Source organism: Malus domestica, chromosome 16, assembly GCF_042453785.1.
Source record: "Malus domestica chromosome 16, GDT2T_hap1".
Taxonomy (NCBI): Eukaryota; Viridiplantae; Streptophyta; class Magnoliopsida; order Rosales; family Rosaceae; genus Malus; species Malus domestica.
The window spans coordinates 37955327-37972431 of NC_091676.1; the positions used below are offsets into that span (position 1 = coordinate 37955327).

General features: G+C 38.1%; 2 protein-coding genes across 6 annotated transcripts; both read right to left on the bottom strand.

The window, feature by feature from the left end:
• Window positions 1–1458: 1458 nt before the first annotated feature.
• On the bottom strand, window positions 1459–1875 carry LOC139193146 (uncharacterized). Its single transcript, XM_070816121.1, has one exon. It carries the CDS (start codon window positions 1873–1875, stop codon window positions 1459–1461), a length of 417 nt encoding a protein of 138 aa, XP_070672222.1.
• Window positions 1876–7469: 5594 nt separating this feature from the next.
• LOC114822018 (carbon catabolite repressor protein 4 homolog 4) lies at window positions 7470–12575 on the bottom strand. Of its 5 annotated transcripts, none has more exons than XM_029095888.2 (10): window positions 12336–12575; window positions 12129–12226; window positions 11958–11998; window positions 11384–11433; window positions 10805–10874; window positions 10570–10691; window positions 8909–9042; window positions 8436–8583; window positions 8150–8297; window positions 7470–7988 (listed from the first exon to the last, which is right to left on the bottom strand). In XM_029095888.2, the coding sequence occupies exons 1-10, from the start codon at window positions 12401–12403 to the stop codon at window positions 7680–7682; spliced, it is 1188 nt and encodes a 395-aa protein (XP_028951721.1). In that variant the 5' UTR covers window positions 12404–12575; the 3' UTR covers window positions 7470–7679. The 5 variants fall into 5 exon arrangements, with proteins under 5 accessions (XP_028951721.1, XP_028951722.1, XP_028951723.1 ...); XM_029095889.2 differs by having other exon boundaries at window positions 12129–12223; window positions 12336–12566; XM_029095890.2 differs by having other exon boundaries at window positions 12349–12478.
• Between the last annotated feature and the right edge of the window lie 4530 nt (window positions 12576–17105).

The window sequence follows — 17105 nt, forward strand, 5'->3', positions numbered from 1 at the left end:
ATAGGGTCAACACAAGGATATATAGTGGTTCACCAATAAAGGATATGACCATTCCAGAGTAAGTTTCTCATCAAAACCTCGTGAGGTTATAAAAAACCTTCTCATAATCATAGGAAAAGAGTATATTGAGGTCTACTTCAAAATAATCTCCCAAGCTAAGCATGTCATTCCGTACAACCCTTTTCCGTGGATCGCAGCCCAAGTTATGAATGGTCCTTTGCTAGACTCCTCCCTAAGCAGGGTGTATGCCATTCGGTAGCTCCCACCTGAAACCCTGAAATAACCTCTCTTTCAACATTCCAAGCGGTTTGTGAGGTTTCTGGGGTCGAGCCAGAGGCCTCCAGACTTCACCATCAACCTCGATTAAATCAAGGGAGGGAATATCCAGGCAACGAAGTAATATGGACGTCAAGGGCAACGAGTAATCCATGTTCGACTACTGATTGGGTTATAACCAAGGAAGAAAATATCGGTAATATCGGAAATATCGGTAGTCCGAAAACACGGAAATATCGATAGAAATATCGGGATAATATCGATATCGATAAAAATTACATGGAAACCACGGAAATTGTAAGAAAAACTTGGAAATTTTTATTGAAACTTTGCAGGATGTTTATTTAGTCAATTATCTATTAGTTTATCACAAAAAATTGGAAGGAAATGCATTGCATGATGGATTTAACTGATTTAAGTTGATTATATAGCGAGCTGGCAAACATTGTAAGCGTAGAAAATATGTAGTAATTAATGAAATAAGTTTAAACACACCATAATCATTTATATATAATGAATTAGTACAATATTTTACACTTTATACATTGTATGGTAAGATACATGAGTGACTTAGTATCACATAGAGTGAACGTGGTGAGTAGTTCAAAAGTAGATACTTGAAAAGAAATTAATCAAATTTTAGTATGATGTAATTATTTGGACTTGATTTAAAATAGAAATTTATCATATAGAATATATGTAACTGAAAAAAAAAATAATCAAATTTTAATATGATATAATTATTTGGACTTGATTTAAAATAGAAATTTATCATATAGAATATATGTAACTAAAAAAAAATTAATCAAATTTTAATATGATGTAATTATTTGGACTTGATTTCTCTTTATACATATATTCTTCTTCCTATTTTCTAGTATTTCAGTTTAGTAAGTGATTTTAAATTTCGGAGACGAAATTCTTTTAAGAGGGGTAGATTGTTACACACACCCCAATTTAAATTGTATTTTCACTAAGTTTGAGTTTATCTTGCTTTTAAAATTATTTTTAGATCTTAATAGGTGTGCCCAGGGGGCCCACCTTGCTTTTGTGTCCCCGTCTCTCTTTTCTCTCAGATCTCTCTTTTCCCTCACTCTCTCATCTCTACCGTGCTCTCTCTCTGCACTCTCTCCTTCTCCCCGTGAACCAACCCACACGCCACACCCTCACTTCCACACCACTTCAACGGCGACACCTCCTCATCGCTCTCTGCACTCTCTGCACTCTCTCCTTCTCCCCGTGAACAACCCTCATTCTCCCTCTTCGCCCTCTCTGCACTCTCTGCAGTCTCTGCATCTCTGCACTCTCTCCTTCTCCTCGTGAACAACCCACACCCTCACTTCCACACCACATCAACGGCGACACCACCTCATCGCCATCTCCGTCTCTACGTCTCTGTCTCTGCCTCGGTCTCTCCGTCTCCGTCTCTCCGTCTCCGTCTCTGCCTCGGTCTCTCCGTCTCCGTCTCTCCCTCGGTCTCTCCGTCTCCATCTCTGCCTCGGTCTCTCCGTCTCCGTCTCTCCCTCGGTCTCTCCGTCTTCGTCTCTCCCTCGATCTGGTTTCTGGATCCTTCTTCTTCGATCTGGTTTCTGGATCCATCTTCTTCGATCTGGTTTCTGGATCCCTTTCTCACCTCCCGGCGGCGGCGACGACGACGAATATCGCGATAATATCGCTAATATCGGTAATATCGCGATATTAGCGATATTATCGCGATATTTTAAAGATATTTTATTTTTACTAAAAAAAATATCGCCGGGTCAAAAAAACGATATTATCGGCGATATTTCGCCGATAATATCGATATTTAATTCCTTGGTTATAACTTATAAGATTAATTCTCTATTATTTTATTTTATTTTATTTTTTTATTATAATTTTTTTCTTTAAAAATTTAAATGATTCTTAAGTACACGAGGGTAATATGATAACGTAAAGGGAGTAAATTATCTATTCTAAAACTGACTGTAGCTTAGCTACAATCAAATTTTTGTCTGTTGATTTTGCCTGATTTACCCTACTACCACCAAATCTGTGGCTGGGTTGGGGTTTGGGCTGCCCCCGGTTTTTGCATGGGCTTCGTTGGTTTTCGGTAAAAGCCCAGCCCTCAGTAAATTTAATGACTATTCTACCCACCAAAGCTTAAAATCGAACGGTGGGGATGATGGGTTGAGAAGGGCAATTTTCTCTGATGGGATTTTGAATTTATTTTGTGGAAATTGGGTTTCATCTGAAAAATCTGAATGTTTAGGTTTTTGTTTGCTGATTATTGTTGGTTTTATTTGTTATATTTAATTTATGTTTATATTGTTATATTTCGTTTGCATCTTTCTTCTTCAGAGGGGCTGGTTTTTTGATATCCTTTGAAGTGTGAATTTTCTGTTAATTTTCTTTTATATCTTTTTAAGGTTTTGTTAATTTTTGTTGTAAAGGAACTCAGGTGGTGGAACTAATTAGCTATAAAACAGCCCACTGTTTCTGTAGCTTGATTTTTTATTTATTAAAATTTAAGTTTTTTGTTTTTTTTTGTTTTTTGTTTTTATTGGTATTACTAACTACCAATACAAATTATGTATTCTTATGAGTACCGTATGCGTGTTGTGTGAGTTTGGGCATAATCGAGTATCACTGCCACCTCTTCAGCTTGCTTCTTATCCATGCTTGATGAGGCATGTAATCTCTCTATCTCTCTTCAAAGACTTCTGGTTTTCAATCAAACACCCCATTTTTTTTCTCCCAAGTTACTGGGACAAACACAGAGAATATGGAGAAGGTTTTGATTATTTTCTATTTTTAACTTATCCTTGGGTAAGCAATTTTGATGAAATTATGTTTTTGCTCCGCTTTTCGGTATTTTCAGGCAATTGAAGTTGAATATGGAGAAGGTTGTCAATCTTTGGAAGAAACCTTTCAGGACAAATGAATGGATGTATATATGATTCTTATACATCAAATGGCAAAGATACTAATTAGGACTATCTCAATAAACGATATATGTCCTAAATAGTGAATCCATGGACAATTGATCGATTGAAGAAGTAATCTAATGATGTTAGACTACAGAGACCTTCTTCACATAACCATAATGTCCAAAAAGGTTCCTGGTCATTGGATTGTCGGAGGGATACTAACAATGCTTAGACCGGTACATACTGTGTCTGCTTCGAATGGAAGGATGGAATGTCTCATCCCATTCGTGTGGTGACACTAAGACAAGTATGTAGGTGCTCATTAAGGGAATGAGTTCACTGAACACAATCGAACGAGAGTACTTGCATGGAGGTCTACTCACATGTCAAGCAAGTAACTCTAATGGTTGGAATAATGTAAGTAGTCCTTTGACCTGAGACATCGTCGTTGTCTTGTGGCTAAGTACTTAATCTTTGATTATGTCAAAGTCACCCTATTCGCGGGTGTCCACGGCATAATTGGGGTTAAGCCACTTAGTCATGAAGGCAAGTGAATGCGCAACAAGGAATCTCTAATCCTCGATAAGAGAGGAAGAATACTCTAAGATATGATTCGGGAATCTTCGGCCGAAGTATCGAGCGTAATAAAGGAAAGCATTCCTATACGACTCAATTGAATCATATAAGAAGGAATAATCACATTAGGGGTTTGACATAATATATCCATACCCTAGTAATGTGATTGAGAGTATTGTTTTAGAGAATGATCGAATTACATTGTAATTCCAACTGAATAGGTTCTCCGAACAACTTCTACATTAGCTTGGGTAGCTATGATATATGGTTAGATGTCACTCATAGCTTGTGAGTTCTTCTAGATGATTAAATGTAGTCATCAAAGAAGAAGGTGAATTAAAAGGAAGTTTTAATTCACTAAGTGATTGAATTAAATATAATCAATTGGATTGATGTCAATCACCTCACTACCTTGCTAATTAGAACCTAAAATGATTGTACACCGATACACTCTTATGGTGAGTAATTAATGGATGATGGAAATAATTAATTGGATTAATTAAGTGTTGTGATTAATTTAGAAAGTCTAAAGAAATCATAAAAGCGATAAAATATCGTTTTGGGCTTAAAGAAACGTTCGGGTTTAATTGGGCCCATTGGGCCTAAACCCATTGGCTTTTATTCAAGCATTGGATGACTAGAAATAAATAAAAGTCCAAAGCCCAAACCAACACAAAGGGGCCGGCCATTTAAAGTGGAGAGGGAGAGATATTAAGTCAAGTTGTTGACTAGGTTTCTTTTTGTCTATATAAGGAACTTTATAGAGATTTATTCCTTAGGGTTTTTGTGTGTTTAAAACAACAAAGAGGCAAAAGAAATATCTCTCTAAAACTACACAAAGGCCGGCCACCTTAAGGGTGATTTAGCTAATCCTTTTTCACTCTTTTGGTTATTCCTCCATCCATCTCACTACACTAGTGGGTGTGGATCTTTAGAGGTCTTCTCCTTTGGAGACTAAAGGAGAACCTAGGAGCACTCTTACCAACAAAGTGGAGGAGGCAAGGAGGGAGGCTAGGCTCAAGGAGTTGAAGGAGCAAAGGGCTTGGAGGTGGTCCATCCTTGGTCTAAAATCTAGATCAAGAGGTATAGATCTATTCCTTCACTTTGTTCTTAACTTAAATGTTTTAGATGCATTATATATAAACCTATGAACCTTGAAGGGGATTTGCATGACTATAGCTTTGATATTATTTGATAACATGCTTCCGTTGCTTATGTATATTAATTTTGAATTGTATATGCATGCTAGTCATTTCGAAATCCCATATTAATCTCTTAGATTTCCCTTCAGGTTTTGACACATTTAGACTTGTTGCACTCTTAAGTTTGATGTGGTAATGAATTTATTGAGTTAAATGTTTATTAGTCAAATTGTGTTTTATGTTCTGTTGAATATAATTTACTGATTATACTTTATGTTGCTATGACTTACTACTATTAATTTTTACTTCAAGTAGGATTTTTTGTACAACAAACTGCAAGAAGGTTTTCTTAAACGAAAAACAATATGCCATGAAACCTGGTGATCTAATTTCGTAATATTGAGTATTTTTTGGTGAGGGATTTCGAGTTTTCCGCCAAGTCTCTATCTTATTTTTAGTTTTTGAGTTGCAGGTAATACTTTATGGTCAATGTGATCCTATATCTATTTAATTGATTATATTCTTAGATCATGTAGGAAGACTACCAAGTAGCAATATTGTTACTTTTTAAGTTGTTTATTCCTTTTATTTGGATTTGATATGGGATATCCGTGACTGGTTGTTCAACCCAACATTCATTCACAAATATGGAGTAGAGTAAGCGACTGTTGCGAAGTGGCCCAACCCAACATTCATTCACAAATCTAGTTTATAGAAAATCTTGTCACTGTCCCTATTGCCTTCCCCTGCCTCTCTTCTCTAAAGAAGAAAAGGAGTGTTAGACTAAAAGCTAAACATTTCAATGTTTTTCTGATTGTATCCTAATATCACCAGTACTCCTACTTCCCTTTCAGTTGTCATTGAATTGCATAGCGTTTCACGATTTATCTCCGAATCCTGCCAATATCTTGGTTGCATGGATTTCTCAGAAACCACTTATGTGATGAACCATATGAAAAGAATAGGTTTAAATCAAATAACTGTGAGATAAACTTATCGAATATTGACTCTTATCAATTGGTATTTTCTATAGGTGGCATGATGGGACATTCCCATCAGAGTTCCATCGTGCTTGAAGTGGGCTCCTCGCAGAGCCATGTTTGCTGTATGATATTCAAGGTTTGATTAACCACAAAATTTATATACAAAACTTTATTATTGGTTTTTGCATTATCTGTTGGGAAATATCCTTTCCCCTCTATGCTTATAATTTTTTATGCAAGGAAAACAAGCAAATAGGGAAATATAATTGTGTTCCTGAAAAAATTTAAGATTACTGATTTATTTCCCTAATTTCAATGATAATGCAGCTATGTAAAATCTACTTAACTAATGGAAAGGACCTAGTGTTTGGCTGCGATAAAGTTTTGGTTGGTAAGGACCTAATGCGACTCATGTGATTCAGTTGCAGAATGCTTTTAGTGTTTGAATTTCATCTTTCAAGCATTATCTAAATTGCTTGAGTGCTTCAATGTTTGAATTTGATCTTTCAAATTGTATGTGAACTGAAGTCCATTAGGGAAATTTTTATTAAAATGTAATGGATGCCTTTTGGGTAATAATGCATATCAAGACCTTTGAATTTGTTGATTCGGATGTTTGAACACAGTTAAAACTCACCATGTTGTTTTTGTAGTTTGATTAGCTATTGTTAATTAGAGTTGGCTAATATTTTTTTTTATATTGAGTTTAGGGCCAATTAACAAATCTATTGAGTGATTGGTAAGAGTCTAGAAGCAAACCTTTTGAAGAAGTTGAAGTCATTTGGAGTAATCTGATAAAATTTGACCATCCTGGCCAACGTGTTTCTTGACTATTGACAACTTATCGACCATATTTACTAATCGCAAGAACTAGTTGCATTTGAAACTCGCAGCATCACGTGGACAATTTTTGCTAATATATATCGAAAAGTATTGTGAATAGAATTATCAATTAGGAATGTGATTTTGTAAACTTAAAATAGAATCCTAATAGATAGGTCTACAGACCCTAAATTCAACACCACCACCGCCGTCCGTCGAAGCCGATGACGACCATGAGGATAGGTCTACAGACCCTAAATTCAACACCATCACCGTAAATACTAATTCTATACAAGTTATCAAAAATTATACTCTCCATTTCAGCTACTCCTTCACTCTAAGAAAAGTTGTAACATATTTCTGGTTGGCGGTGACATATTATTAAATGCAGAGACTTGGTGGTCCAATTTGATCTCACAAAAATCATATGTTAAGTCAGATTTCATTCATCAACACAGCATGAAAGCAATAGAATGGATCTACGTTCATTTGCTACTCCTTTCTCAAGCTGATATTTGCCCACCGCCCATTGGAAGTGAACGTCTAACCTGAATCACTTTAATGCCTTGCTTAATTACAAGCTCGCGCTATAAGCTTGACATTCAATTCTTAGTCCTCAGTCTTCAATCTTCAATCTTCCCCACCACCCATTCAGCCACCTTGTACGTAACTAAGACATTATAACTTTCTTCCATTCACTTCATAACACTAATCAATCCAGCTAACCTATCATGGCCGCCCAACTCCTATGCGTAGCCGAAACCAATCAGTCTCCAATCGTTTCTCTTTCCCTCTTAAGCGATGAAATGTTCAGTTCAGTGTTAGTTATACATCACGAGGTTTAGAAAATAAGAAGCATACACCTATAAATGCAAAACAAAAATTTTTAGTTAAGGGACCCAAATGTTGCTTTCCGTATCAAGTAATTTATTGTTTTTTTTTTTTTTTTTTTTTTTTGTCAGAAAAGAAATCTATTCTCTGGATATCTCAAATTCCACACCAACTGGTAAATGATCACTTGGGTGAAAGAGGTTTGGTAATCCACCATCCACATCAGAGGAATCCGGTCCCGGAAGCTCAAGAAAACTGACTGGTTTTATGTGGTCAGAAGGGGAAAAGAAAATATAATCAAGCGTACCAGTGAATCCAGGGGTGCAATTTGTAAATTGCGGTTCACCTCGTGTATAAGCGTAGGTGCTGCACAAGGGAATAGGCAAATCTTCTAGAATATCCATTGTTGGTGCAGATGAAGTGTTGCCTGAAATAAGGTACTGGTAAACCTGGAATACAAGAGAAGTTAGAACTGGGGGAAGTATTTTGCATACACCAGGACCAGGTCCCCTCGTGGACTAAGACAAAACCTGAAGAATCAGAAACAATGCAAACCAAACCAGTACAAGAGTAAAGTAGGTGAATATTAAGAAATTTGAGGGCATCAGACCTTATCCCCGGGAACTGAATTGAAGTCACCAGCCACAATCAATGAAGGAGTGCACTCAAATCTGTCGGATACTAATGTTTTAAATTGAGCCAAACGCGATACAAGATATTTAGCTTGTGCAAGCTTAACATCAACCCAGCTGGGATCCCTGAAGCATAAACATCAATGTCCTTAACAATTTACAACAACAAATAAAATATAAACCCCATGTCTATAGGCAAGAAGCATAAACACAACACCGCATAAAATAGTAGGAAACTAACAATATAATAACATACAACTTTACCAGTAAAGATGTGTGTTTGCCACAATAACAAAATGATTACAAGGATGTTTTAACTTGAATGCTGCCATAATTCCAACACAATCACGTTTTAGTCTGACACGAGGATCATTAGGATCTCCACGATCCTGAGTGGTCTCTACTGTTGAACCTGAAGAGAGTGAAGAAAATGTCAGTCAACCACATCTTTACTTCTGTGGAGAAAACTGTATTAAGACATAAGGAAGCTATGATCAAGATTAATAACACCAATAGAAAAAACACACACAGCAGATGGGAAAAAGTATTTAAAATGTCACCAACAATAAGAACATAGATAAAGTTGCAAATGAAGGAATTCCTCTAAATACTCGAAATTAAAGACAGCTATGCATTAACATAAATCAAGATTCTAACATTTTAAACATTTGAGACGGTACACCATTAACAACATGAAGTCAGCAACGGATTAGATAATAAAACAGCATGGAAGTTACCATTTTTGGATCCGGCATCTTCATTTCCTGTGGCTTCCTTATCATTTGGTTTATCATCACCGGGTATATTTCCATCTTTAATTGAGTTTACAAGATCATTGTATTCTATTTTCTCCTCTAACACCAAATCTGCCCTGAAGGATGAAGGACAATCCGGCACAATTAAGATAGCCGTACATTTAAATTTGAAATAGATTTAAATAGGTAACGCTCTGCTGCAAAGTTTAAAAAAAGTTGGAAAGAAATTATCCAAATTTGTCCCAATATCCATATGGCAATGGAGAGACAATGCTATGGGTTTTGCCATTTCATACGAGTCCATGACATGAACGGGACGGTTTAGTCGCTTCGGATTAAAGTTTTTAATTTCGATAAGAAACAAAACTCTATTAAACAAAGAAAACAACTAAAATTGTGTGGATAGGGTATCCACTAAATACAAGCAACTAACTAACGGATCAAGCTCTAGCTAACATACAACAAAAACCATAATATCTAGACAAGAACAGCTTTCCAATCTGCAAAGGTAGCAACGAAAAGAAATGAAATTTCCCAAGACTCAGAAGCAATCGAAGACCAAAATGCAGTCGGGAGCCTAGTTCTGCTCCCCTCTAAAATCTTTAAAATCCTTTTGTTCCTTTCCAATCACACTACCCAAAAATTTGAACTCCTCTGCACATGATACGTCACTGGGGGCAAAGAAGTGGCCTTTGCAAGTTGAAATTCACTCTCAAGTTTCTGTGGAGACCTAAATCCCGTTATAAAGGAAGGAACAAACTGACCACATTCTAACTATAGGAACACTATGCTATATTACTGCGATATTACCAATCTGTAGAGACGTTGAAAAGTCATGAACAAAGTTTCCACAGCCAACTCTCGTCCCAAAAACTCCATTATCCACCACCAAAAAGACAGCAAGACACAAAAAAGTTCAGACCTTGCTAAATGTCTTTCCAAAGGGTGATAAAATGAAACTTGTACCACTGGATTAGAATCCTTCAAATTCCTGTCTACCTCATATAACTGTGTCTAATGACATCATGTCATACAGAAAAACCTCTCCAGCTGAAATGTCCTTAGCCATTTTCCAAGCGCCACCTTATTTCTCTTTACCAAAACCTTACTCAAAACCTTGTCACACAAATCCCTCATCAATTGCTCTATTCTATTGGGTACTTGTGCTGGAATTTAAAAAACACAGTGCCAATAGGTTAGTAAGCAGCTTAAAACCAAATCAATCAAAGTCAACCTACCTCCTCTTGAGAGGAATTCTTTCTTACAATCTTCCAATAATCTTTTTCACTTTCTCTGCCACCAGATCCCAACCTACCCGTGATTACCTCCTAGTGGAAGCCACAAGTATTTCAAAGGACATCTCCCCACTCCACTACTCAAACAACGGGCTAAACAAGCCACTTTGTGTTCTCAAGTATCTATCCTGAAATTGAACCCTTCTCCTTGTTATTTTCCAGCACCGATTACCAACACAATGTCTAATAACACTTTGAAGAGGCTAAGACTTGCTCCTTACTTGGTGTTGTTAGATGTTAAATACTTGTTCTTTATTATTTTCATATTTTTCTTGATGGCTCATTCTAGTTAATAAGTATATAAATTATGCACATTAAACCAGGAAAAGGAGTCGATTTTTAACCTACATTTCGTGTTTATAAAAAATTCCACATCCGTCACGCTTTTGCCCACTTCTCTGGATATACGTACTAGAATACCCATTGCTCTCCATATTTCCTTTGTAAAAGCTGTCATACTCATCAACTTCCTGGAAAGAATTTTATATTGTTCAAAACTACAGGTTATATAAATGGCAAAGAAACTATTTACCTCCCCTTTCAAGAAAAGCAGAAAAATATAACAAAAAACATAAAAGGAAACCTGTAGACAGAAAAAGTCAGCTCCAAGGTTCCTTACAACACTCAAAATGGCCTGCGAGCGAGCTTTCCACCTATGGTAAGCATATTTCCAAACATAAAGGGAAAAACTCACATGTGAACAACTTTATATAGCATGCAGAAGAAAACATTACCAAAAAGGGAAAAACTCATCTATTTCTCCTGGAACTTTGCTCAATGTGTAGAATATTACTAAGCAATCCAGCTAAACATCAGAAGAAGGTAATTGACATCACAAAATTAGATGGGTAAAAGGGTAAAAAGTATGTTGTAGGCACATGCAGTGTACTGATGTACCGTCTGGGCATGCCAAAACTTACTTTACATGTTGAAGACAACAAACCAAATCAACATCCTATCTGATACATAGGTCCAAGTTCCTGCTTATAATTCCATGTTCATAGCAGGTTAGCTTACGTGCTATGCATCACTATAAGCCAACATTATCCTAATGTTGCGCCAATTAAATGGAACAACTAGTAATAGAGACTACTTATATCAATATAAGCTAACGGTTGAGCAACTTATTCACAAAATGCTTAAGTTATGATTTATATTAGACCTGAGACAGGAGGATGGAGAGTGTGGAAACAAAGAGCTCTTTACGTACACCTGCAAATACAAAAAATAGAGAGATATTTTAGACAAAGGGTAAAAATATAAAAATAGAATTCACTAGGAATTCATATTCCTATATGTAACTTGTAAAGTACTTCCTCAACATTAAATGAATTAGGAAATATTACAGAATAACATTATATTAGAACCAATTGAAGCAAAACACAAGAAAATTAAATTTACTATTAACAATAAATGTATCATTTAACGAAAAAATACAATGATAATATGGGCAACATTGCATATAATCAATACATGCACTTCACTAATGATCACAAAACATAGAAAACAAACAATCACATTGGCATAGAAAGAAAAAAGGAAGCTGAATTCAGTTGTAACATGTAATTTTTATTGAGTTAAATAAAAGTTCATTATTATTTCATAGACTTCTTTGTGGATACAAAGCGATAATCGAATACCGATGCATATAATAAACCCCAAAAGGCAAAAACTAAAACACGGTCAATTAAGCACGAAATCGGAAATTGTCAGAAAATTAAGTGTGATAGTCATACCTGAGCCAAAATGTTATATGACACAAGACTAAACCTGATACCTGCAAAATCACAATCATATAGAGAAGCTTACAGTAATTTTTTACGAACCCTATAAAACAATGTCCAAAAAGTCAATGCCCAAAACAAATACAAAATAATGAAATGAAAACAAAGGGTAAAAGGGATTACCATCAGCTTTGCTTATTGAGCAGATCTTACTCTCTTCCACAGGAATAAATTTTGGGCATTTTGGTGATGGGGTTGAGCTCATTCTGCTAAAAGCACTTCTGCGAAAAGCACCCAATAAAATTACAAATTAGTCAGGAAAAAGAATACAAAAAGAAGATGAAGAAGAAGAAAAAGGAGGAGAAGGTAAAAGTTAGGCATTGACGTTACGTGGTCTTATTACTTATGGGGAAAGAGGGAATGGGTAGGCGGAAAAGGGCAGGAAAAGCCCTCAGCATTGATACAAATAGAGGTTGAGAAATTATGCACAGAGCAGATGAGGTGTTCGTTAAAAGTCCGAAGAGGGAGTTGGGAAGGACTCGAATAAAATAATAAAGGCGGCGACGGATGACAGAACACTACGAATCAATTGTAATTTTGGACCTTCTAACTCAAAAAATTCATTAATCTCGTGAAATTCAGAATATGCGTGCAGTAGAACATAAAATAAATAAAATATAATATTTACGAGATTCGGCAAGTGTGCCTATGTCTTCGGAACAAGATAATAGGATTACAAAATAACTCTCATTATTTTCTCTCTTCTCTCTAGCCTAGCTCATTGGTATTTTCGTTTGCATCTCTTACTTTCTTTCCTTTATTTCTCTCTTCTTTCTTTTCTCTCTTCCTTCCCACTTTTCTTTCCTTTCCTCCATATGTTTCTCACTTCTCTTCTTTCGTTTATGCTTCAATCTTTTATAGGCAAAATGTCTCACAAACCTACCAAACCGACTCTCTTTAACGATGTTGTAAATGTTTGATCATACTTAGTTGCTTATTACAATAGGCATTCACACATCCATTTACAACAATTAGATTTGGTTTTTAAACTTGACAAAATATGGAGCATTAATCCTTAATTCTAACTCCTCTTGTTTTTCCTTTATTTTTCTTACTTGACATGAAATGGGATTTACAATTTGTAATTAAATTTGTTTGTACCATACTTGACCAATCCTGAAACTACTGAGCACCGGTCAACGTTATACCGTCAAGGACCCAGAAGAGTTTCCCTCGAACCAGGAGGCCAATCACAGCGCGACACGTGTCGACATCAGAAGCCAATCATAGCGCGACACGTGTCAACATCAGAAGCCAATCACAACACGACATGTGTCAATGTCAGAATGAAACTAGAAACTTTCTTCTATAAATAATGATCATTCTCTCACAATATTGCCTAATGTTATTTGTACTAAATCATTCACTAGTACTCACTAAAGGAGAGCTTGAACCTATGTGCTTGTGTAAACCCTTCACAATTAATGAGAACTCCTCTACTCCATGGACGTAGCCAATTTGGGTGAACCACGTACATCTTGTGTTTGCTTCCCTGTCCCTATCCATTTACATACTTATCCACACTAGTGACCGGAGCAATCTAGCGAAGGTCACAAACTTAACACTTTATGTTGTACCAAAGTCCCCATTGATTTTGTGCATCAACATTTGGCGCCATCTGTGGGAACGACAGTTATTCCCACTTTCTTCAGCTTTGTTAAGCTGGTTTCCACCATTCGTACACTCTCTTTTGACCATGCATCCCTCTCCAACATGGGAAGCGAAGGAAGCCACAGCACGCAGAATGACACCCCTCTTGCACTTGGTGCGAGGCAACGAAAGAAGGAAGGAAAGAGGGTTGCTCTTCAAGCTAAAGTCGATGAGCTAGAAGCTCAGAACAACAAGATAGCAATGAAGAATGAGGTCCTTCAGGAGCAGTATGAGAAGCTCTTTGAGACGCTCCACAAAACTAGGAGTACTCAAACACGTGAGCTCGTTACCCTTGTTGACATCAACCATCATCTGGGTGCCCCCCAACACGGAGGGTCACCTTCCTTTGACATGGGTATCCCTGATGAGGAGCGAGCTAATCATCAAAATATTGATCAATATGAGACTTCTCTCAACCCAGCTGATTCGACTCGAAGTAGGAGAAGTGGAGGAAAACACCTCCTTACAGAAAAAGTGGAAGGATCGAAAGTCGTCTTTCGTGACTATCGAGATTTCCTAAAGCAACATTGAGACAATCCCATCCATGTAAGCTTGAAGATCAATGACCCAAGGGTCTCTAAAAGACTCGGTCCCCTTCCAAGTCCCAGCCAAGTCCCATGCCGGCTACTAATTTGGGGAAGGGGCAACAAGTCCTAGAGAAACACAAAGGTATAGGGGACTCAAAGATGTTCTGACAGACATATATTGGAAGTCAGTACGGCGAATCCAGGGAAAAATCACATGCTCTTGATCAAACCTTCATACTTCAAAGAGGAGATGGAGATTTTCGAAAGAAAGCTCCAGTGGTACATGACTCCACTCAGGACCCTCTTGTTTTACAACTTCTTAAGGAAGTAAACAAGTTGAAGGCCGAACGACAAGCTGAGATACCTGATTGGAACCAACCTAGGCCTGGTCCTCTTACAGGGAGAATCCTCGACACCCCCCTAAAGCAAAGACAAAGCAGAAGCTTGGTTTGCAACTCTATACTAGAAAGGAGGACCCGATTGAACACCTTAACCTTTTTAAGTCCACCATGGCATATCGGATGCACACCGACGAAGAGCAATGTCTTTTCTTCCCCTCTACCCTCGTTGGTGGAGCTCTAAACTGGTATTGCCATCTTCCACCTGAGACGGTAGACTCATTTGAGGAATTGAGGAAACTGTTTGTTTCTCAACACATTTTCCAGACCGATCGCTTGCACTCTGCGGATGACTTGTACACTATTCGCCAGAAGCTAAACAAGTCATTACGTATGTATGCTGGCCGCTTCAGCCATGAGTATTCCCGTTGTGCCGAGGCAGACGACAAGACTGCCTTCAAAGCCTTCACGGCAGGCCTACGTGACTGTTTCTTCAAGTACATGATCAATGCCAACACTTGGAAGACTTACTCTGAGATGATGGCACAGGCTTACAACCATGCCTCGGCCGAGGTAAGGACATATCAAGGGAAACCCCCAACAGCCACCCCTTATCAGCAAGTAGGGAGTGGAAGCTAGATCCAACCAAATGAGAAGACCTCAATATTCTAAACGGCAACGGTGCCTCCCCCTGCCTTACTTAATACTTTGCCAAGTCAACAGACATATCAATCTCAGGGCAAAAGGAAAGATTTCCATCCTCACCAGTTTCATTTTAGTAAAAGGAGTAAGAGACACTACTGTGATAACCAAGGGTATCGCCATGATAATCCCCAACCCCAAGCAGTTAACATAGTGGGTCAAGCACGTGTCAGGACAGCCCCTACCCCGAGGTATGAGGCATACACACCTTTGAATGCCACATGCGTGGCCATTTACCCCAGCATAGCACACTTGATATCGAAGCCAAAGCCGAGGCACCCGGATTACAAACCCACGAAGAACACAGGCACGTTTTGCTACTACCACGAGCATAACGGCCATGACGGTGAGAAATGTATCACCCTTTGTGATCATATTGAAGCTTTGGCACGTGAAGGAAAAATTGATCAATTCCTCATTCACCCTCCAAGGGGTAACCGTAACCAACGCCAGGTGAATGTGATATATTCCATAAGTGGTGGCACACCCATATTTAAATCTTTCAACAGGGCCATGAAAAATAGTGAACGAGCTTTAAGGTTTGGCCACCAAGTGTTTCACGTGGAAGACATCAAGGGAGGTAAGTATCAAAAGCCTAATTGGGATCCAATATGTTTCTACCCTGAGGAAGAAAGAGGTATCATCTACCCTCACAACGATCCACTGATCGTGGAAGCTCACATAGCCAACTTTGAAGTACGACGAATCTTGGTAGACACGGGGGCTTCGGTCAATATCATGTTTGCTGAAGCTTTCAGGGCACTTAATGTAACTGAACACTTGCTCGATCGCTCGATTTCCCCTCTGATAAGTTTCTCCGATGATATCGTGCAACCTTTGGGGAGCATACACTTACCTTGCACCATTGGTACAGGCCCTTACACAGCTACCATTACCACTAACTTCCTGGTGGTTGATTGCCCAACGACATACAATGTCATCTTCGAACGCACAGGCATCAATGATCTCAAGGCCATGTATCCATACATATGTTGTTGATGAAATTTCTAACCCCCTATGGCAATGGTTACATCAGAGGAGATTAACTTAGTGCACGATCATGTTACAACACTTCGGTCAAGCAACAGCACCTGTCTGTGCCCAAGGAAACCCTTTATATACATGACCAAGTCATAAAGACCAGCCCAGATGAAGCCAACTTGGATTTTTACGGTGGCAACAGTTAACCCGACGATCCTCGAGATGACTCTTTCACCCAGCAAGCATAACCCACTAAAGAGTTGGAGAAGGTATCTATCTCAAAAGATTATCCGGATCGCATGGTGAAGATTGGCACCATCTTGTCACCACCCATTCGGTTGGCATTGATCTCTTTTTTGCAAAAGAACACTGAGGTCTTCGCCTGGTCATACGAAGACATGCTAGGTATCTCTTCCGATATCATTTGTCATCGCTTAAGTATGGACCCCAAGACCAAACTAGTGAGATAGAAACGAAGATCTTATTACGCTGAACGGTACGAGGCAATGAAGGCAGAAGTTGAAAAACTCAAAGGCATAGGCTTCGTCCGCGAAGTCAATTATCCAACATGGGTAGCAAATGTTGTCCTTGTTAAGAAGAATCCGACCAGGGAAGTCTCCTGCTCCAAAAGGTCTTGTGGAGAATGTGTGTCGATTACACCGACCTAAACAAAGGATGCCTGAAGGATATCTTTCCTCTTCCTCTCATAGACAAACTTATAGACTCTACTGTAGGGTATGAACTCTTGAGCTTCATGGATGCTTACTCAGGATACAACCAAATCCTCATGAACCATCCGGACCAAGAACACACAACTTTCACTACTGACAAGGGACTATATTGCTATAAAGTTATGCCCTTCGGCCTAAAGAATGCAAGAGCGACTTATCAGAGACTGGTCA